At 40.9% G+C, this 23,660-nt stretch overlaps 2 protein-coding genes across 5 annotated transcripts in view; one reads left to right on the forward strand and one right to left on the reverse strand.

Moving 5' to 3' along the window:
- il1rl1 (interleukin 1 receptor-like 1) lies at positions 1–20,294 on the forward strand. Of its 2 annotated transcripts, XM_058391654.1 has the most exons (11): positions 5–163; positions 4,562–4,634; positions 5,191–5,434; positions 6,903–7,074; positions 7,514–7,664; positions 7,780–7,848; positions 7,934–8,042; positions 14,285–14,418; positions 16,382–16,519; positions 16,904–17,068; positions 18,867–20,294. In XM_058391654.1, exons 2-11 carry the CDS (start codon positions 4,562–4,564, stop codon positions 19,220–19,222), a joined length of 1,611 nt encoding a protein of 536 aa, XP_058247637.1. In that variant the 5' UTR covers positions 5–163; the 3' UTR covers positions 19,223–20,294. The 2 variants fall into 2 exon arrangements, with proteins under 2 accessions (XP_058247638.1, XP_058247637.1); XM_058391655.1 differs by lacking the exon at positions 16,904–17,068 and having other exon boundaries at positions 1–163.
- LOC131354248 (interleukin-1 receptor-like 2) overlaps positions 20,223–23,660 on the reverse strand; it is a 15,193-nt gene continuing 11,755 nt past the window's right edge. For all 3 annotated transcript variants that reach the window (XM_058391650.1, XM_058391651.1, XM_058391653.1), the window contains 3 exons: positions 22,983–23,126; positions 22,162–22,320; positions 20,223–21,765 (listed from right to left, as the gene is read on the reverse strand). In XM_058391650.1, the coding sequence (XP_058247633.1) occupies positions 21,323–21,765; positions 22,162–22,320; positions 22,983–23,126 (746 nt within the window). In that variant the 3' untranslated portion in view covers positions 20,223–21,322. The remainder of the gene's footprint in view (positions 21,766–22,161; positions 22,321–22,982; positions 23,127–23,660) is intronic.

Consider the following 23,660-nt stretch of genomic DNA (forward strand, 5'->3'; position numbering starts at 1 on the left):
ACTTTATATTATCGAATGGGTATCTGGTGTGTGTGCGTGTGTGCATGTGTGTGTACATGTGTGTACATGTGTGTGCGTGCATGTCTGTTCATCAGTGTGCCTGTGTGACTAATCAGAAGTGGCCAGACTTCGCTGGAACAGATAAATTCTTGCGTGAAAAGAGGTGAGCAAATGTGACTAATACAAATTTTTTTTCCTTTTGTTAATTAAGTTAATAATTAATAAGTTAATCTGTTAATTAATAAAATATAATATTAAAATAAATATGCATTTGCTTTATGAATAAAAAACTAATCAATAATGTAAGCACTGTCCTGAGTAAATGACGTGTCTGAATAAGTTCAGATGGTGTAAAGATGATGACAATAAATTCACTCAATCAAATAATTAGAAACCCTTTCACATAAAGAGGATATAATGTTATAATAAGATATTCAATTTAAAATGAAATGCTTTCTAAATACTTCAGGTACAACAGAAGTCAGAGTAATTCTTGTTATTGGAGATAAACGTATGTGTATTTAAAGTAATTTCCTTCTAGAGGAAGATGTTTGGGTAAATGTGCTGGAGCAATCATGAGGAAGATGTCAGCATAAAAATGTAGCGAGGTTTCAGCAGGCAAGAGGATGTATAGGATATATACGAGTTTGATGTACTAATGCACTTATCAGCTGTTTTGTTTTTGTAGTGTTTTATAACATAACATTTTTTTTTTTGTCGCGATGTACACTTGAGCTCATAAATTTACACCCTCCCCTTGCTGAATCTGCAAAATGTTAATCATTTAAAAGAAATAGGATCTTAGAAATTGCAGATGTTTTTCTTTTTATTTAGCTCTGCCTAAATATGCTATGTCACATAACAAACACTATGTTTACATATAGTCCTCAAGACAAAATAACTGAATTTACACAAATGAACCAGTTAAACAATGTTAGTACATCTCAATTCCTAACCCTGTGTATTGTTACCTGGATGAGTGTTTTTCTGTTTTTTGAAAGGTCTTGTTTGTCCTGAGCAGTAAAACATTTACATTTTTGCCATTTTGCAGACGCCCTTATTCAGAGCAACATACAAAAGTGCTTTGAAGTGGTTCAATAGGTCACAAACTTTACCAAGGATAAGGGTTAAGGCTCTGAGTCGTTGACCAGAAGATCTCTACTCCATATTAGTATTATTATTTAGATGATTACGATATAGTTCATGAATACAGCTTGTCATACAAGGAAATTCTGTTGCCGTGCACCAGCACTAGATATTGTCCTTATCTTACTGATAGGTGGAAAGTAAAAATGTGTAGGCAACACATCCTGTTCTGCTAAATGAGACCGGGGAGCATTTGCTGGAATATGATAATGCAGTTAGAGGTTCAGCACAATAGATAGATAGATGTTGAAATAGGATGTAGAAAGCTAACTGTGATAAACCACCATTTTAAAAGTTCTCATCCACTGGCTGTCCTTCTGGTGCAGTTAAAGGTTCTATGAAGAACCATATAAGTGTTTTCTATTTGAGAGAAACTAATACACTAATCTGTTTCTAAAACATTTTAGGGACTGCACTACTTAAATATGAAAGGTCATGAATGTGTAGAGATACCAATCAGCCTAGTACTGACTGGCAGTTTTTTAATACCGAGTTCCCTTTTGAGGGAACTCACCTCTGTGTCATGACTGACGCTATGGGAATGCTTCAAGTGGCCTTCCTTAGAAGGGTAGGAGATCTGCAGGCTCTATCAGTCACCCCCACCTGCTTAGAATTTGCCCCTGGCATGTCCAAGGCTATCCTGCACCCCAGGGCGGGATATGTCCCCAAGGTGTCCAGTATGGCCGGTCGTCCGGTCACCTTGCAGGCCTTCTATCCTCCGCCCCATGAGTCGGCGGAACACGAAAGGATGCACTTGCTTTGCCCAGTAAGAGCCCTTAAGTCCTTAAGTCCTATGTTCTCTTAAGTCCTTCTCCCTGTTTGTCTGCTTTGGGACCCGGAACAAGGGCAATCTGGTCTCCAAACAGCTCTTGGCACACTGGATAGTGTCATTACCCAGGCCTACAAGGTGTGTGGTATTGCTTCGCCTTTAGGTGTTAGAGCTTACTCTACTAGGGGTATCACCTCATCCAGTGCCTTGGCTAGGGGTATTCCCCTCCAGGAAATTTGTGCTGCGGCAGGCTTGTCTTCTCCGCACTCCTCTATCAGGGTCTATAACCTGCACCTGGACCCCACTCCAGGGTCCCAGGTCCTTCAGGGCTAATTGATGTTCTTTTCATGGTTTGCTCATGTTCCCTCACAGCCCTTGGGACAGACCTCCACCAGCGTGTGTTGGCATGGTTATTGACATTCCCATAGCGGCAGTCATGATGCAGCGTTGAGTTCCCTTGAAAGGGAACTACATCAGGTTACATATGTAACCCGGTTCCCTGAGAAGGGAACAAGACGGTATTCCCTTCGTCACGTATCTTATCTGAGCCTATAAATTGGTGTGTGTGCACACAGAGCTTCAGACACAGCTTCCTCAATGAAGCGTTTCCATAGCGTCAGTCATGACGCAGCGTCTTGTTCCCTTCTTAGTGAACCGGGTTACATATGTAATTACAATGACTTACAATGACTAAGTAAACCCATGAAGTACAGAGAGAATATCCAAACTCCAGACACACACACACATACAGGTATCAAACCTTCATCCCTGGTGATGCAAGCATTGAGCCACTATGCCATGAAGAATCCGTTTTAGCTACTAAACACCCAGTTTACTGTGACTACAATGATTTAATTTAAAGAAGATTGTCACTTTCCTTGAGGAGTACAGGAAGCTCCTGGACAGAGTATCGTAGGGTCTAAATATTGTTTTACTAAATGTACCATGTGAGGAATAATACACCGTCTGGGAGTAATACATGCTGTGTGAGTTGGTTGGAACACCACCCTGAAGTGGATTATGTACATGAATAATCCTGCACTATTACCTTGATTAATACTGACATAAATATGAATTAATGATGAGTTAAGGTGTGTACAAACTAATGAAGTGCTAACCTTACCTACAATGTAAGTCTAATGAGTGAAGAACGAACACCTTAAGTACGTTAGTACATGTTTGTTAGTTAATGTAACACTTCCTAAGCTGCTCTATAAGCAAGAACATTAATTAAACATGCCTCTCTCTTTAAATAATTTGTAGTATACAGTTGCGTACACAAGCATCACTGGATGGAGCTGGATTATTTTCATCATTTACACTCAACCTCCTTATCGAATGTAGAAAGTCACACTTATAAAAACTCAAATAATTTCCTCTCAATAATCCTTTTTCTTCCAATCCCTCTGTAGTACTAGTACATGCTCTGGGTGGCTTGTGTCTGGGGATCTGCCACTTTACACAGAAGCTTGAAATTAATATTGTAACATTTACTTATGTAGCAGACACTATAATCTATTAACGTCTAAATCTAGTGACCTAGAAGATTATATTCTGGTATTATAGCCTTAGATGGCTGTGTTTATTTTGGCTACTGTCTTATATCCTTATATCGTTATCGTCAGATCGTTGTCCTCAACGTTGATGTGTTAGATGGGCAAGCGCAAGGATTTGAACGAGTTTGATGAAGGGCCAAATTGTGATGGCTAGTCCACTGGATCAGTGCATCTCCAAAACTGCAGATCTTGTGGGGTGTTCCCGGTCTGCAGTGGTCAGTATCTATCAAAAGTGGTCCAAGGAAGGAACAAGGTCATGGATGGCCAAGGTTTATTGATGCATGTGGGGAGTGAAGGCTGGCCTGTGTAATCAAATCCAACAGATGAGCTACTGTTGCTCAAATTGCTAAAAAAAAAAAGAAAAAAAGTTAATGCAGGTTCTGATAGAAAGGTGTCAGAATACACAGTGTATCACAGTTTGTTGTTTATGGGGCTGCATATCTCCAGAACAATCAGGGCACCCATCTGACCCCTGTACACTTCCGAAAGCGGCAACAATGGGCATCAGAACTGGACCATGGAGCAATGGAAGAAGGTGGCCTGGTCTGATGAATCATGTTTACTTTTACATCATGTGGATGACCAGTCAAACATCTGTGGGATTTTCTGGCCAAACAAATCAGATCCATGGAGACCCCACCTCGCAACTTACAGGACTTAAAGGATCTGCTGCTAACATCTTGGTGCCACATACTACAGAACCCCTTCAGGGACCAACACAATATTATATATATAAACCTACAATTTAATATTTTATACATTTAATGTTTCTACACTGATTGTTGCAGCAGGTACTATCAATGCCTCACATCATAAATCACACATACATCTAGATATAGGCTGTTGTCTATATGGAGTTTCGCACATTCTCCCCATGGCTCATCTGGGTTCTCTGTTTTTTTCTCCCAACACCCAAAAGCATGGCATTAGGTACATTGACTGTTCTGAATTGTTCTTGACTGTTCTGTAGTTCTTAAACACGCTGTTTAAATGGAATAAAAAAACTTTAAAAACAAACTAACCTCCTGTTAACTAACCTCCGCTAATCCATGGCAGCACTGGAGCACTGATCATGTGTACATTATTGCAGATGAGAGAGTTAAGGGTGATTATTTGCTTCCTGGCTGAATTCATCATGGCCTGTGCATCCATGAATTACTCAAGTAAGTGAAAATGGAGAGTAAATGTTTTTTAAAAGGAATTATGGTCCCAGTAAAATAAGATCCCTGAAATCCATATATGAGTAAACAGGGTACTCAGGAACAAATCTGTAATGATGATCCAAAACGGAGGAGTACAGATGAGTACAATGCAGAAGAGTAGAGTAGAGTAGAATAGAGTAGGTGGGCAGGTTAAATACTGTACAATTGTGGTGTGAGATGAACAGTTGTGTCAGTGTGTGTATAAGAATGTGCAGTATGGAGTGTAGTAGTCGGGCGTACAACATCTAGAGAACTTGGAGAGCAGGGATTAAGGCACCAGGCACTAGAAAATATGTATGATGTAGATACGAGATTTCACAAAGAATCTATGTAAATCATCCATATTGACTGAAATAACTAGAAGATTATTTTAAAAATAGCTGCAGAAAAAAATATGTTTTATAAATGAACTTGATGTTAGCTTGCAACATGCTGGGGATAAATTATGAAATGTAACTGATAAAGTGATGAAATGATAATACACTTTTACGAGTAACATTGTGTTGTTGTTTTTTAGCCCAGTGTGAATGCCAGATGACCGAGACTGTCCAAGTGATACAGGGAGAGGGGCTGCGTTTGCCCTGCCCCCACAGCGAATGCAGGAATGAGGCCACCAATTCGCCGATATTTTGGTTTAAAGAAGGAAGTGAAGGAATTCAGCCAATCAGCATGGAGGAAAATGAGCGGGTCCATTACCATGAGGGTGTCTTGTACTTCCTGCCTTTTAATCTGAATGACACAGGCGTTTATATCACACAATGGTTATTATACACACACTTACATGTCACACACTCACACAACACGTCTATCATATGTCTCAGGCTATTTGAGGGTGTCATTCATTAATACTTTTAAAATTATTTCATCATGTTGTACTGAGAAATAACATGACAGAAAGCTGATTCCCGGTGTCGGGTGTGAGGTGAGGCTTTTAAAGCAGGCCACATGACTTTTTAAACACACAAAGCATTATTCATGAGATTAGGATGGATTTAAGATTAGTAAGGGACAGTCTACCTATATTTATGGTTATATTTGTGGCATGCTTCATGAATTTGGTGTATTTTTCTTATTTCTTATTTATACATATTATTATTATACTTATTTTTCTGCCATGATGTTTGTCATTAGCGGTTGTCTGACATGTTGTTACAGCATGAAATTACCCAGATAGTAAAATAGGTCTAGCCCATATTTGGCCCACACGATGCACTTACACTTGGCCCACATACCAAAAAGAATGACAGCCCTTTGGTGGCCCATGTCTGGTTTGCATGGGCCAGCACAAAGCCAGCACTGGGCCACACTGTTAGCTCAGAACAGGGACAGCACTGGGCCATACTGCTGGCCCAGATCTAGCCCACACAAACCGGGCCACATCTGACATGGACAGACCTGGGCCACATCTCAGACATACAACTTGCCATGCCAGCACTCAGCCAGCAGTGCTGGCTTAATGCCAGATCTGGCCCAGACCCATCTGTGTAGTTACAGCAGTGTTTAATAGGAGAAACAAATCTGAATGATCTCATTGTGAAGGAGAATGCTCAGGTTTTGCTATTAGCTCCTAAAAACAAAACAACAACAACAACAAAAATACTTATTATTTCAGTCACCATAAAGCACTGACAGTCATGTAATGTTAATTAGAAATTCATGCAGTGGAGACTGTAAATGTTATACTCCCAGAAATCCCAGAATGCAGTGCAGCTCTATGTGATGTGTTTGAACAGAGTGTTAAACAGACTAAAGGACTAAATCTCTGCTGCATCACTCTTTATTTCGAGATAAATTCAGGCAAAATCCACCTGGTGTGACTATCTGAATGGTATTGTGGGTTAACCAAGAAAAACTGTTAACCAAAAAATAAAGCTTTGAAGAGCCCTGTAAAGATCTTAGTTGTAAATATTAATATGCAAGTCGCTGTTGCACCACGTCACCCATCAGCCACTACACAACACATGATCATGGCACTCACATCACATGAATTCTTTGCACCTGATTTATGTTCATGTTAATTAACACTAGGATTTAAGTTGTTTGTCTTTATCATGGCTTGATTTGTGTTCGTTACACCTACTCTGTCTCCTCTACAAATACCTGACAAAGTCTTATAGCTGCCTATTTCTAACAATTAGTTATTATTATTATTATTATTATTATTATTATTATTAATGGAGTATAAAATTCCTGTTATTCTGATGCTAGTTGTGTTTCTGTGTTGCACAGGTGGTATCATGCACATGCGTGTGATGAGTTTAAAACTAAAATTGTGGTTTTTGAGAAATTTCACCTCAGTCAAGTGTACGCTAACCTCTCCGAAAAAACCGAGATTCTGTTTTTAGACTGTCCAGTGTGGAACAACTGTAAAAAAACCAAAGGAGAAATCTCCTGGTACAAGGTAAATTCAGGAGGAGGATCTTTTTTATCTTATTTACTTCATTTACTGCGAAAGAAAATCAAAATGTTCTATAGTTACTGATGCGTCTCATGGTTTCACTTGTATCTTAAGCCACAGTCGCAACTGACTTTTTCTCTTTAGAAAATTGTAGGTTTTTATAATGTTTTAACATGCAGATACAGTCTTTTGGAAAAGAAACATCCAGATGATTTCTTCAGTTTTTGTTTGTCATTTAGTCATTAATCTTGCAGTACACAGTATAATCCTATACCAGTAGAAATATGTTCAAAGTCATCAAAAGACTGCTAGACACTTTTCCTTTCCACATGAAATCATCTTTAAAGCATGTAACAGGCAAACTTCATGTTCAGATGAGTTATTAATGATCTACTGTATTGTTAAGAAACATGGCTTTGAAATATCACTTGTATTTCAAAAGGATTTCCATCTGATCCCTCATAAGTCCAATGAAAGGTTTAAAGTTAACCACAATTTAGAAAAATCTATAGGAATCTACACATGTATGTGCACGTGGGAATATCACGCCCAACTTTACAACACCAGTAGATCCATTCAGGTTCTAAGACAAGGTAAGTGCAATGAGAATGTCACCTCAGTCATACTGGTTACATTTCACCATATATGAACTCATTAGAGTCAGACTTTATAATGTTTCATTTACCTGTTTCATGAACCTGTTTTCAGAAAAGTCAGTGGCTTTTCCTCCAACCTTTCAACATCCCATCAACAACTCAGTGCAGCTTGTGGACCTGGGTAAGAATTCGGGTTGGTTCCTTCTCATGTAAAGACAATATACACTAGATTGATTAGATACGCTTACAAAGTTGAACTCTTTCAGGGAAGGAGGTGAAGCTGAACTGCTTGGTGTTCTTTGGTATAAATATAAAAACAAATGGGAGAAGAGTGTTTTGGCAAAGGAACGGCAGCAACCTGAACACTAACTACAGGTAAAACATCATTTAACAATTAAAGGATTTACACAGGATTTTAACAATTGGACCAAGCGTCCTGCCCTTATAGCATTAGAAATGTTGGGCAGGAGTGAAAAGTACTAGGAAATTATACTTAAAAATTAAAGTATAGATAATAACAGGCCTCATTTATTAATCTCTTTATAAAATTGTGCATAAATGAACTAAAAATTCTGTCAAATTGACCACACGGAGATATGCATTGAGTGCTTTCAAAGAGTCCCCACACAGTTTCATAAAAGATAAAGAAAAGTCACTATGCTGGTTAAACCTATTCAGCGCAGCATCTGAAAAGGGTCAAACATCTACAGACGAATAATTTAGTTGTGAAACACAATTTAGCTGTGGTCACGTTGATAATAATTAATTGATGTTAGCAAGCTCAATTCCAATAACACTTAAGTAGAAACACCAAAAATAACACAATACAAGTATTTAGAACTGGCCAGGAGTCTCACTATACCAGTAATAAGGTACCGGTAGTTCTGTTTAATTGACCAAATTGATAAACTTCACATTTTATAATTTTGTTAAAGTTACACCATTATCCACAACAACTAATTAAATATATGTGATGATGACTGTCACGAGGCCTGAACACCAGAGGGAGCCATCGCCCGAATATTAACTGTTTCTGCTCACTTCCGGTTCAGTGACGTATAAAAGCAGCACGCTCTCTCAGTCTCATTGCGAAGCATTGTTTCCTTAGTGTTACCTGCCAAGCCTTGATTTATCTATTGTCTAGTTTCCTCGTGTATGACCCTGCTTGTTTTCTTCTGACTTCATTTTCTGGACTAGCGTTTTGGTTTTGACTGTTTCTACGTAGCTTTCTGGTTTTGACCCTGTTTCTCCGTGACCTCGACCAAGATCTTAGCCTTCGGCCCTTTACATTGTCCGCGAATGGATTCTAATACTCCTACGTCTGACGGGACGTTACAGAATGCTTCGCCTGAGATGAGTCCAGCGGATATGCAAGCGGCGCTATGGCGACAGCAAGTCCTTATTCAAGCTTATCAGGCGGAGGTCGATGCACTGAAAGCAGCTAACCAACAGCTCCAGCAGCAGCCACTGGATCAGGCGGCAGCCGCGGCATCAGTGTACGACACTCGCAGCGAACTTCCTCGTTTTGCTCTACCTGAGAAGTTTGACGGATCCGCCGATCATTGCCGGGGTTTTCTTCGTCAGTGTGATAACTATTTCGCTCACCAACCTGAGGCATACCACGACGAAAGAACCAGGTGCGCGTTTATATTATCCCTGCTAACCGGTAGAGCTCTAGATTGGGCAGCAGCAGTTTGGGACTCCGACCCCCAAGTTAAATCGTCCGCGGATTATTTCGCTAATTTAATTAAGGAAGTGTTTGAATACCCGGTGGGCGGCAAGGATGTTTCCGTTCAGCTGCTGGAAATACGCCGGGGGGGGGCAGAGCCGCAGATTATGCTATAAAATTCCGCATGTTGGCAGCTCAGTCGGGATGGAATGCTACTGCTCTCATGGCGGTTTTCCGCGAGGGGCTCAACCTGGATTTACAAGCAGAAATGGCATGCCGCGACACGAACGTCACGTTGTCTCAATACATTTCCACTGCCATCCGTCTGGATAACCTGTGCCGCCAACACCGACCTACAGCCACCACCTCACGCCCCCTGCCGCGTTATAAAATGGAAGTGCGACCGTACACAGAGGATCATTCTGAACCCATGCAACTGGGAAGAGTCACAGAGGAGGAGCGTGAACGGCGTACTAAACTCAACCTCTGCTTCTACTGTGGGAAACCCGGTCATAGAGTGCTCCGATGTCCTGAAAAACCATCTACGCCACAGGTAGAAAACATAGTACGCTTATCCAAAGTTTCTCTTCCGGCATATCTCCTCTTTGCTCATTCTCAGTTTTTTGTCACAGCATTAATTGACTCAGGCTCGGCGGTCAACCTCATGGACGAGACTCTTGTGTGCGATCTTCACATCCCCACAGTCCCATGCATACCCCCGCTCAGAGTGACCGCCATCAACGATCAGCCCATCGGAGGGGGTCTTATTTCTCAGCAAACCCAACCTATTGACCTCCAACTCGGATTATTCCATCATGAATGTTTATCTTTCATTGTCATCTCTTCCCAGTCCAACCCCATAGTGCTGGGCCTTCCATGGCTACAGCTTCATGACCCAGACATTTCCTGGAAGGACGGTGACCTCCGAAGATGGGCCCCTTTCTGCATAAAGAACTGTTTTTTGAATCATACTCGTCCATGCCTCGCTACTTCTATTGAAAGCCCAGCTTCGTCCAGTCCCACTTCACTCCCTCCTGAATACTACGACCTATGTGAGGTTTTCAGTAAGGAAAAGGCAACCAGGCTCCCACCACACAGACCATGGGACTGCACCATAGAACTCCTCCCCAATGCCGTACCACGTAAGAACCGAGTTTACCCTCTCTCCAACCCCGAAAAAAAGGCTATGGAGGACTACATCGAAAAGGCCCTTGCAGCAGGTTATATACAGCCCTCTACATCTCCGTCGGCGGCAGGCTTCTTCTTTGTGGAAAAGAAGGATGGAGGGCTCCGTCCATGCATTGACTATCGTGGTTTGAACGCTATCACCGTGCCTTACCCATATCCTCTCCCCTTAGTTCCAGCCACCCTTGAACAGCTACAAGGGGCCAAAGTATTCACTAAACTCGATCTACGCAGTGCCTACAACCTGATCGGGATAAGAGAAGGAGACGAATGGAAGACTGCTTTCCACACCACTAATGGACACTACGAGTACTTAGTCATGCCTTACGGACTCACTAACGCCCCGGCGGTGTTTCAATCCATGATAAATGAAATATTCAGGGACATGCTCCACAGCCACGTAATAGCCTACATTGACGACATTTTGATTTACTCATCAGACTTGAAACAACATGTTTCCCACGTTCGAGCAGTCCTCCACCGCCTGGCAACCCATAACCTCTTCGTGAAGTTGGAAAAGTGTGAGTTCCACCGTTCCTCCATCACATTTCTTGGTTACGTGATCTCTCAAAAGGGGGTGGAGATGGACCAGTCCAAAGTGTCCGCGATCATGTCCTGGCCTGAGCCCACCAATGTTAAAGGCCTCCAGCGATTCCTGGGGTTTGTTAACTTTTATCACCGTTTCATTCGGAACTATAGCACCATAGCCAGTCCTCTAACCTCGTTGTTAAAGGGTAAACCACAGAAACTAAAGTGGACTGATCAAGCCCGAACAGCCTTCGATAAGCTTAAGCACAGCTTCTCCTCCGCCCCTATACTCCGACACCCACGACCTGACTTACCTTTTACAGTAGAGGTGGACGCCTCGAACAGCGGGGTGGGAGCAGTACTCTCTCAACGCCAGCCAGAGTCCGGCAAACTACATCCATGTGCCTTCTACTCTCGAAAACTAACACCAGCGGAATTGAATTACGACGTGGGCAACAAGGAACTTCTAGCTATGAAGGTTGCCCTGGAAGAGTGGAGACATTGGTTGGAGGGGGCAGCTCACCCGTTCCTCATTCTCACTGATCACCGTAACCTTGCGTATCTCCGAGAAGCAAAACGCCTTAATCCACGCCAAGCCAGGTGGGCATTATTTTTCTCACGATTCAAGTTCACGGTCACCTATCGTCCCGGCTCGAAGAACGGGAAAGCAGATGCCCTCTCCAGAATTCATGAGGTCAGTGAGTCACCCTCACACCCTAATAATATCCTCCCACCATCTGTTTTAGTAGCCCCCATTCGTTGGGATTTCATAGGAGAAATTGAAAAGGCTTACACATCCGAGGCTCCTCCCCCAAATTGTCCACCCTCCAAACGTTATGTTCCCACCACGTTCCGTCTAAGACTGATCAGGTGGACGCATGAATGCCCCAGCTCCGGCCACCCAGGCATCCATCGTACGGCCCAATTGCTGCGTCAAACCTTTTGGTGGCCTTCTCTTCACCAGGATGTGAAGAAATTTGTACGCTCATGCTCCATCTGCGCCCAGTCTCGAACCGAATGCCATTTGCCTGAAGGTCTGTTGGAGCCGCTACCCGTCCCACGCCGTCCCTGGTCTCACATCTCCATTGACTTTCTCACTGACCTCCCCGACTCACAGGGCTTCACGACCATCATGGTCATCATTGACCGGTTTTCCAAGGCTTGCAAATTGGTCCCCATGAAGGGATTACCTACATCTATGGAAACCGCCTTAGCCATTTTTCACAATGTATTCAGGAATTTTGGGCTCCCTGAAGACATAGTATCGGACCGAGGGCCGCAGTTTACCTCCAGGGTCTGGCAGGAGTTCTGTAAGCAGCTGAAAATCAAAGTCAGTCTGAGCTCAGGATACCACCCCCAATCTAACGGGCAAGCCGAACATCTGAATCAAGAACTAGGAAGGTTCTTGAGGGTTTACTGCAGCAAGGAACAACACAGATGGAGTGAATTCCTCCCATGGGCCGAATATGCTCAGAACTCCTTAACCCATTCCTCTACGGGGCTGACACCGTCCCAATGTGTATTTGGCTATCAACCACCTTTGTTCCCGTGGTCCGGGGAGCCCTCCGACGTCCCCGCGGTTGACGAGTGGTCCAGGCGAAGCCAGGAGATCTGGGAACGAGCCCATGTTTGCCTTCAATGGGCTATACGTAGGCAGGTGATTCAAGCCAATCGCCGACACCAACCCCATCCTACCTACCAAGTGGGTCAAAAGGTTTGGTTATCCACGCGCAACCTGAAACTCAAACTGCCCTGTCGTAAGCTCAGCCCCAGATTCATCAGTCCTTTCAAAATTATTCGCCGGGTTTAATCCCGTCTCGTTTCGCCTAGAGCTGCCTGCCTCTTACCGCCTCGCACCCACTTTTCATGTATCTCTGCTCAAGCCCTATCACGAGCCACAAACCGCGGGCCCCACTGCCCATGAGCCACCCCCTCCCCTGGACATTGACGGTTCCCTTGCCTATCGGGTTCACACCATCCTTAACTCGTGTCATCAGGGCCGCCGCCTCCAATACTTGGTGGACTGGGAGGGATATGGCCCGGAGGAGCGCTGCTGGGTCAATGCACATGACATCCTGGACCACGCTCTCATAGAAGAATTCCACCTGAACTTTCCCCACAGACCCGCTCCTCGCCCGAGGGGACGCCCTCGACGCCGAACACCTGGAGGTGTTCTTAGACGGGGGGTTCTGTCACGAGGCCTGAACACCAGAGGGAGCCATCGCCCGAATATTAACTGTTTCTGCTCACTTCCGGTTCAGTGACGTATAAAAGCAGCAGAGACTATCTCAGTCTCATTGCGAAGCATTGTTTCCTTAGTGTTACCTGCCAAGCCTTGATTTATCTATTGTCTAGTTTCCTCGTGTATGACCCTGCTTGTTTTCTTCTGACTTCGTTTTCTGGACTAGCGTTTTGGTTTTGACTGTTTCTACGTAGCTTTCTGGTTTTGACCTTGTTTCTCCGTGACCTCGACCAAGATCTTAGCCTTCGGCCCTTTACATTGTCCGCGAATGGATTCTAATACTCCTACGTCTGACGGGACGTTACAATGACAATTCCAAAGAACAGAATTTTTCAGTAACTGCAGTGGGCTGATGCACAAAACATCAGCATGATCAGATTTCCACTACAAAACTGGTCCAGAATCGAAACACACTGGCACAACAAACTGGTACAGACTCAAAACAAACAAGCACAAGGAATGCACATACTGCCAATCTAACATCCATACATACAGTGTTATCTATTAATATATCAAGCCACTACTATCTAAACTAAACCACTACATCTGCACTAAAATATCCAGCACAGGTTACACACTATTATACAACACACTATTTCCTATAATACACTTATTCTGTTTCATTCAATTTGCCAGTGATTACATATTTTGTTTAAAAAAAAGGATGCCAGACATTTTTCTAAAGTGTTTATTAATAATTATGAATAATGAACATATTTAAAAGAGTTGAGGTTAGGGTGGGGTCAACCTTTGTAGCTGTCTGCATGTTATGTGTCCATGGAAACTGGAGAAAATACTTTAGAAAGTTGACCATCAGTTTATTCACATTTTAGCCGTGGGTTTTCTGCTTTAGCAAATAGCTAGTATTAAATAAAACAAAACAATGGTTTTGGAATTCTGGTCATTGTTGTTGCAGGACATTAGGGTATTTGCACATGCAGGAATAAATATGTAAATATATTATATGTATAGTGAACTTTTTTTTTTTTCCAGGATGGAAAATGGATCAATGCTATCAAGTTTTACAATTAGTCAGGTATCAGAGGCAGACCTCCGATATAAATATTGTTGTGAAGCCAGGAGCCTATACGAAGTGGGTGTTGTGTGCATCACCCTCAAGACCAGAGGTAAGTTCACACTAGTATTAAAGCATATGATAACCTACACAGGACTTTTAGGACACTTACATATTTATACATGAGAAAACAGGCAATGGATGAAACCATGAAGCAGAACCATACACTAACAAAGAAACAGAACTCAGATCTTAAAGTAAACTCATTACAGACTAAACACAGAGATCCTGGATGCAACCGCAACCTACTTTTATGACAGGATGGGGGCAGAGTCAAGGCACAAAATCAAAGTGCTTTGACGTTGAAAACATAACATGAAAGAAGCTTAAAATAGACATGAAAACAGGGTTAGTGATGCTCAGAACTGCAGCACAGGCTGAGAGTTGAAATAACTGGAAAAAAAATTTTCCAAGGGCAAGTAGATGTTAAAATAGTAATGACGATATGATAACTGATTTTATTCTGTTTTAACAGTCAAATCATGGCTCATGCTCAATTTAACATTCAATTCATGACCTTTCTGTTGTCAGTGCAGAAGCATTTGCACCTTGTCTCTGGGTCATAAATAAAGCAAGGGCTCTGAGCACTGAGTAATAATCACACATCTCATGCTGATTATCCACCGTGAAGTTAACACTGCTACTCCTTCACTTTTCTGTCCTGCATTTTAATTCATTTCATTCTAGATTTAGTGTTAGTGTTGAGGTTCATATAGTTATAGACAGTCAGTCACATGCAATTGATATAGTTTTTCTTCCTCTCAAAACTGCATTGTAATTCACATTAGCCGCAGCACAGTTTATGTCATAAGCAAAGCACTGTGGTTATGTGGGATGGTGCCTCCGTCTGTGACCCTGCCATCTCTCCCCATTTATTAGACTGTAAATAACTCTCACAAAGGGTGACATCACCAGAGGTGGGGGGCAAAGCACACATGGAGAAGCTACACACAAAAACACATGACAAGTGCAACAAAAACAAAGGCATAGAAACAGTCCTGCCAGGACGCCCTCTGGTGGTCTGACGGGGGAATGTCCAAGCCATCACTGACTATAATAAATCAATTAAGTGTGTGCTCTTCATACTGTATTTGCTCCCATCAGAGGAGTTTAAGGATACTAAAGTATCCTTAGTCTGTCATTTAGTGAACCAGTATCGATCCATTCATTGATAGAAACTTAAAATGTAATTTGAAATGTAAATATAAACACACTAACACACCAACACAGCCGGCCTGTTGATGTATTTTATATATAAATGTATAAATATATATATATATATGTTAAGTAAGAAGGCTTTCAAAAAATAGGTGTTAATAGTTTATTTTTATCAATTACCAGAATGGAAAGTATTACAGTATCTGCCTGTATTTCTCAGCATTGAGGATGACACCATTAATCCTGACCAAAGTAAATGTGCAGAAATGCAGCCCCAAATTTGCAAGGAACCTCCACAATGCTTCACTGTTGCCTGCAGACACTCATTATTGTACCGCTCTCTAGCTCTTTGGCAAACAACTTGAATCCTACTACAGCCAAATATTTCAAAATTTTTACACTCATCAGTCCACAAACCCTGGTCTGCTTTGAATCTTTGCCTTGTAGCTTATTGTTGTGCTCAGACTTGCCATGGTGTATGACCTATGACATGAAACTGTCTTCCACAACCTCACCTTACTAGCAGGGTTTGGCTGTTCCTCACCCAGTTTTAAGCTCCTATGCAGTTTCTGTTTCAGTTAATGACTGTGTTTCAGTCTACATATGAAATTGAAGATCATTAGCTACTGCTTGGTATAATTGTTTAATCTGACTCTGATCCTACAAGATCCCTGACACTGTAGTGTAGAAAGTGTGCAAGACTAATAATTGATGCTGGTAGTTTGTGGTAGTCACACCTGCCTATATATATATATATATATATATATATATATATATATATATATATATATGTATATATATATATATATATATATATGTATATATATATATTGGAGCATTACTGCTTTATGTTTCAGAATCACTGATCCCAATGATTTTGACATTTTCATACATGGTCCTATTCCTTCTGCTGGCTGCATGGATTGTGAATTTCTTCACTGTGGATCTCGTCTTGTTTTTCCGAAGCTTCAGAATAATGCAGAGAAAAAGAGAGGGTAAGAAAAAACTTTGGAAAATATAATAGACATGAAGTGAAGAGGGAATGTATTATTGATTTATTAAGGACTATTTATTTGACAGACAGAAATGTTCATGATACACACACTGGGTCTTTGGGGCTGAATTAGATCAACCACCATGTGTGAGCACAACATCAACAATGACAGTTTCACTGCATCTCTGTCTCAACAACTATGAAAACACACACTTTTTACATTAGAAACCTGTACTGAATATTAAATACACAGGCAGCTCTGTGCAGAATTATTTGATGATGTCAGTGGTAATGTGTGACATGAAGAACTGAAGAACACAGCAGGTTTGTGAACAATCACCAAACCATTCACAGATGGGTTTAATTGCTTTCTGTGTTTCTTTAGATGGCAAAGTGTATGATGCATATGTGATCTTCCAGAAGGATAATTTAGATGAGATAACAGGAAGGAAAGTTGCTTATTTTGTCAACAAAGTATTGCCGGCTGTACTGGAAAAGGCCTGTGGCTTTAAACTCTACATACAGGGCAGAGACGACCTACCTGGTGAAGGTGCAGTACAATTATATTATCCATACCTACAGTTATAAAAATCCTCATTCATAATATTGTACACTGAGACTTTGTATATTATACAATGATGAAAGATATGGTTCTAATTAGTAGGGATGTGTTTTTAAACAAGCTAATATGTAGAGTGTATTAATTTAATCTGACACTCTATATACGTATCTCTGACAGCTTCAAAAGCCGAAATGTTTCAGATTCCTCATCCAGTTTTAAAGTAATGGCTGGGCATGATATAAGCTGTACACATATAAGCTATCAAAAGCATTAGTTTAGTGTGTGCATGCTCATGAATTCACCCAAACTTTATAAAAGTACAATAAAAGTTTTGCTGTCTCCATTTACTTACATGGGAATGTGTGAGGTTAAAAATTGCACTCCAGCCAGACAACAGAGTTGATTTCACTTTTGACTCGCTGTCATGCCACATTTTTTACAGTCACTGGTCATGACTGACTGAGATTCTTTCTGCTGGCTAGCTGACATAATTCACATGGGAGTCAAACATTCCCCTTTATTTGTCATCTAATAACTCCTGTGACACATATTTAAAATAAGGAATCATTTTGAGGTTGATATAAAGGTCAGAAGGTTTCGTAACTTAAATGTAAGTCTTAATTCAATGGCATGGAGTTAAAATGGTGGAGTTAAAATGTTATGAAGTCAGTCATCGTAAATAAAGGCATTGGTCATCTCAGGGTGTTTTTCCTTGCCAAATTCACCTCAGGCTTGCTCATTAGGGATAAATTTTTTAGGGATAAAACCTTAACTTTAAACTTTATAACTTTTATTATATGTTTCTATACATCTGTGAAGCTGCTTTGAGATAATGTCCATATTAAAACACAGTGGCGGGCCGTGCATTTCACACCTAGGCCTTCACTGGTGTCCTTCCTGAATTAATCCACCTCTATACCATCATTATGACGCCACGGCAATAAATACTAATCAACCGTTATATAGCAAAGTAAAAAAGAAACTAGGCTACAGTATTTCACACCTCTCAAGGTATAGTCAATTTTATTACGGTTACTTTTCTCAAAAAATACATTCTTGATGCCGTATGCAGCAAACTGAAATCTCCGGAGGACGCAGCATCCAAAATGAGACGCTGTGAATATAGAAACACTGTATATGTGCCTCCGAGAAACTCCAAATATCCAATCAAAGGACGGGAAATTGCTGACGTAATTGTATGCCTGCTAGATGGCCCCAGTGACGCCAACTCGAAATCTGATTGGTTAATGGAACAGTTTCATTGCCACTTATTTTAAGCTACGGGCGCCTTCACTATTGATTCTGAAGGCCTTACATCAGATTTCTTTCACCCTGGCAACACATGATGTCAGCCACTAGCTGAAATATGATTGGATAAATACTCTTATCATAAATATACACTACTGGAAGCAGCGCAACCAAGAGAAATAATTTAATACACATTCATGGAAAAATATATTAAATATATTAACATGCAAGTCAGTGATTCAGATCACTACTGTTTAGGCCAGCAGAGAAGGCCTTGTTGGCCCTGATGGCCCACCACTGTTAAAAGTACTATACAAATAAACTGCACTGAAAAAAATCGAATTGGTTGAGATGCACATTTTTTGCTAAGCTTAAAAAAAACAACAACAACAACAACAACCTGTGTTTGTGGGGTTTTTGTGTCTGTTCGCTCTGAATGAGAAGGCAGCGTAGGACTCACTGTGCATATCGCCACCTGGTGCCCTACTCATGTACCTACAGGTCTAAATAAACGAACTGATCTTTCTGCTACCACCAGATTGCACTGAGCTTATTGAGAAGAAAATGCAGCTGAGCCGCAGACTCATAGCTGTGCTGCCTCCAGGAGTCAGTCACCATCAAGGGGTCACAACCTCCTTGTGTTATGACTGGGAAGTGGGACTGCACCAGGTGCTGGTCGAGCAGGAGCTAAAAGTGATTCTGATCCAACTGGGAGACATGATGGAGTATTCCCATCTGCCCCTGGGGCTGCAGCATCTTCTCCAGAAGACTCCGCCCCTCAGGTGGGATGAGTGCAAAGGCAAAGCAACTTGCCCCTCCTCTCGCTTCTGGAAGCAGGTGCGCTACATGATGCCTGTTCCGTCAGTCTCCAGCTCTCGTGATGTTGACTTTTAAGTCTAATAAGCACTTTTAAGTATAAAATTTTTATTTTTTAACTCACTAAACAGGAACATATCTATCTATCTATCTATCTATCTATCTATCTATCTATCTATCTATCTATCTATCTATTGTACACTTAGATCTTGCATTATTGTAATCTATTACAAAGTGTATTATATATATATATACAATTTTAACACAGAATTGATCATTTTCAAGTGCTGGTTAGGATACTGATACTGTGGGTTGTTCTTGCTCATATTTAGGCATATATGAGTCTTATATGACACCAGAAATATAGAAAATCAGCAAAATCTTCTGAAAAATTAGTTTTTGTCATTTGCTAAGACACGTTAAATGAAACTAGGATCCACTTGATCTTCATCATCACCTTCTTAGCACAGCATAAGTCTTCTCTTGCAAATGTCTTAACACTTTTCCATTTGTTTCACAAATTTTTTGCACCCTTTTTCAAAACATTTACCACAGATCTCATTCAAAGACCCTAAACTCTACTGGATTAACTGTGTTGAACAAAAGGAAAATATCTATTCACAGCTAATAGAAAGAGCTTGCATAATTATGAATATCTAACACACCTGTGTGAAACTCATTAACATTGGCAGCAAGCAGTCCTCTTCCCTCTATAAAAGATGCCACCTCTGTGTTGCTATTTGCAAGCATGGCTCAAAGAGTTTAAAAATTCATGGAAGGAGAGCAAGAGGTCAGGGAAGAGGGGTCAGAGGAAGTATTGACCATGACTATCAGATTGCATGAAATCCAGGCAGCTCAGGAAGCATTTCAAGGGAAGACATCCAATTTTTGAGAACCTGTAGCATGATCATTATGAATGGATGGGCTAACTGTGTTTTGAGTATTTTATCTCTTCTTTTACATTAAAAAAAAATAGAGATTTCCACCTTTAAGTTTCCTTAGGGTTGGCTGCTTTTTTTAAAAAACAAAATTCAACACTTCTGATACTTCTTACAGTGTAATTTCATATTGATGGCTGTTTTTGTTTTTTTTTTGGTATTTTGTTGTCCAGTGTGTAATGATGTGGTCAAATTAAATATATTTAATCAAAGTTGTAGTGTCTTGTGGAAATGCTTGCTTTTTTAAAAAAAGTTTTGTCAGTGTTGGAGCATTTTGCAAACAAAATAGGTCATTTTTGGCCAGTGAGCTTCAGTTTCAGCCTGTGTGTTAACTGTTTGGAAAATGTGATGTCTGAGTGGACAAATGTGTATATAAACTGTAATACATAATCCAACATGTTGAAGTTGAGCTCTTTGGTGGTGTCATGTGGACAAAGCCAGAAATATAGATTAAAGCCTAAATTCTAACATCTGCCCTGCCTTCAACCTCACTTTACCAGATTACTGGCTTCACCTGGGACTTTTTCCACGAAAAATCCTGAACCAGAACCTATTCAACTGACCAGGGAAGCGTTACTAAATAAAACACAGAGGAGCCGAATAACACACATCAGCTTCTTCCATGTTAAATGTAACAAACTGAAGTTAAATGATATGATGATGCTGTTTACTGAAACATCTGGAATATTGAAAATGGCACTAGTAAAACATGCCTACAGTATATCACTTCAAGTATTTACACTTCATGTATTCTTCACTTTAACTACATTTACACATAGAGGGATTTTATTTCTGCACATCTCCAGTCTGTTGCTATACTGTGAAGTCACCAGTAGTCGTTCCTTTCCTTCTACTGGTTGCCATAAATAATGTTTATCAGTAGGTGGAGCAACTAGCATTCCAAATCAGTTTTCTAATGGCTGTAATGAAACATTCTGGACTGAGATTTGGTGTCTTTGTATAAAACTCTCATAGATCATAGTCTCCAGAAGTCACTGAAAATGAGGATCTCTGGTCACTGAGTTGCTGTAAGTGCAAATGTAGCATAACACAATAGAATAGTGCAAGAGGTCACAGGTCTGAATCCTGGTGATGGCACAGCCATACATGGCCTCTCTGGGTGGGATGGATAGCATGCTCTGACAGTATGTGGAAAAGGGTGAATAGTAGAGACAACTCCCTGTTTGGTGGTAGCAGAGTAAAACAAAAGTCTTAGTAACAAAAAGCAAATACACAAGCTTTAAACCGTAAAACCATGTCTGGCCTTTTGCACAGGCGGCATTCGATAACGCATCTGTTTCCAGAATCTTCTATTAGGCTTAATAGTGTAGTGCTGCTTCCACTTGAGTATGCCCTGTGTGTGCTTAACATAGCGCAGGGATTCAGGGAGCAGAGCCTCATCCACGTCCCCTCCCACCTGCACCAGGATGACCTGCAGACACTCCTTCACCAGGGCATCGTACAGACCCACCCAGCACTCGTAAGGACCCCAGTTCGGCCGAGACAATTCAGACAGATTTGGATCAGTTGTTGTTATGTTGTTGTTTAAACTCAGGTGCTCAGTTGACATTTTATTTAAAAGTCCTACTTCATTCTCGGAGGTGTTTGTGAAAGCCTCGGGTGTAAGAACAATGATTAGCCGTCGGCTCTTCCCCACTGTTTCAGAGATGGCATCAGGGATTGCTGGGGGGAAAATAAATAGGATTTTATTAATACATTTATTTATGTTTTTAAAAATGTGTTTAAATTCAGTGTTAAATGTAGGTGAAGCATGACAATAGAGTTGAAAGTGACAGCTGTGAGAGCATAGGAACGCTAATGCAGAAACACACTTAGCTCTTTCTGCCTGTGAACGTGCAAGACTGTCACGATGTGTTCTCTTTTTGTACACATGGTTATTCACATTACTATAACATACTACATATAAGTTAGAAGTCTGTGTTATTGTGCAGCACCAGTATCGCAGTCGACTACTTCAACAGACGTCTTTGTGAACTGCCTCAATCTCTTTCACTGTGTTAGTCAAAGGAACAAAGGCAAACATTAACGCAATCTCTAAATCAAAGACTGTAGCTGTACCTGTGCCTGGGTATGCATCCCGATCGCTAATGAACAATTTATAGCCAAAGCGATCCTCCAGAACCTCCGGAAGGACACGCAGGGTGAAGGTTGTTGCAGAAGAAACAGTGTGATCATCACCGTGGAGGTAACTGACGTAGGCATCGTATAATTTCCCATCTGTCAGGTTAAACAGAGCAATGAACAATTTAAAAAAAACGGTCTTCATAAACCATGTAAGTTTATACAACAAATTATAAGCTATATTGTCGTATTTGAAGATAAGGCTGTAAATGTATTGTTTCTGCAAGAATTAACACAAATAGGAAAGAGGCTGACCAAGAGATCATTTAAAAATACTCTATATAAGAATTAGGTGTTTAATTAACCTACAGAAGTTATTTTACAGTATGCACTTACACACTATATGTCAAAATGTACATGCACCCTGACCATCACACCCAACTGTTGCCACAAAAACTGAGGCACACAATCCTACAGAATGTCTCTGTATGCTGCAGCTTTATAATTTTCTTTCACTGTAGCTACGAACTATGCTCCAGCATGACAATGCCCCCGTGGACAAAGCCCCTGAGCTCCATGAAGACATGATGTGGAGGTCAAGGAGTGGAAGAACCTCAAAAACAGTGGAGTCTCTTAACAGGAAAGGGAAGACCAACTCCATATTAATGCTCATGATTTAAGAATAGGACACTGAACAAGCAGATATGAGTGTGATGGTCAGATATCCACAGTTTTAATGGACATACAGTGTTTAGAGTATTGGATTGTTTGTCACAATCTAGTATTGAAAACATACTTTTACATGCAATTATACTCACCGTTCAGTTCTTTCAAACAAGGGCTAAGGCTCCTGTAAGTGAGCACCAGGTCCACTTTAAACTGATAAAGCACCAGGATGCAAAGTGCAACTACTGCAAAAGCTGTGAACACTGCCAACGTCACATAGAGCGTTCTCTCACTGGCTGTTATAAAGAAAACATCAAATAAAATAAATTAGCTGACATGTGGAAATAAAAGCAACAGATTAATCAACATCAGAAAATCAGAATAATATTTAAAAGTCTTCTGCCATATTACTAATTTCTTCTGCATTTCTCTGGAACAGGACCTGATGGTTTATTCATGGAGATGTTTCACCTAAATTATTCAACAGGTGAGAAATGCATTTCAGAAGGAATCCACCAGCTAGATAATTAATGTGTTTTTCACAGCTTTTGATTATAAACACAAATAAAAGATCTGCTCTATCTGCATGACCATCATGGAAAACAAAGGAGAAGTGTTAAGAAAGAAAAAAAAGGAAGTGAACTTTAGTCGGATGTAATGAGACAAATGTATGATCCGACTTTGCAAGGAGGAACGGAAAGAACAGGACAGAAACAAAACAAACTATTTTTTTTAAATGGCATAACACTAAAGCAGTGAACACACACCACTACAGAGAGAAGACTAGGACACAAACCAAAGCACACGGCAAAACATAAACGGAACCAGTA

Source organism: Hemibagrus wyckioides, linkage group LG06 (genome assembly GCF_019097595.1).
Source record: "Hemibagrus wyckioides isolate EC202008001 linkage group LG06, SWU_Hwy_1.0, whole genome shotgun sequence".
Classification (NCBI taxonomy): domain Eukaryota; kingdom Metazoa; phylum Chordata; class Actinopteri; order Siluriformes; family Bagridae; genus Hemibagrus; species Hemibagrus wyckioides.

Excerpts from the sequence above, each read along its gene's own strand:
- il1rl1 (XM_058391654.1), top strand. The coding sequence starts at position 4,562 with ATGAGAGAGTTAAGGGTGATTATTTGCTTCCTGGCTGAATTCATCATG. Across the intron at positions 16,520-16,903 it reads AATGCAGAGAAAAAGAGAGG|ATGGCAAAGTGTATGATGCA; the intron begins GTAAGAAAAAAC and ends GTGTTTCTTTAG. Across the intron at positions 17,069-18,866 it reads AGACGACCTACCTGGTGAAG|ATTGCACTGAGCTTATTGAG; the intron begins GTGCAGTACAAT and ends TGCTACCACCAG.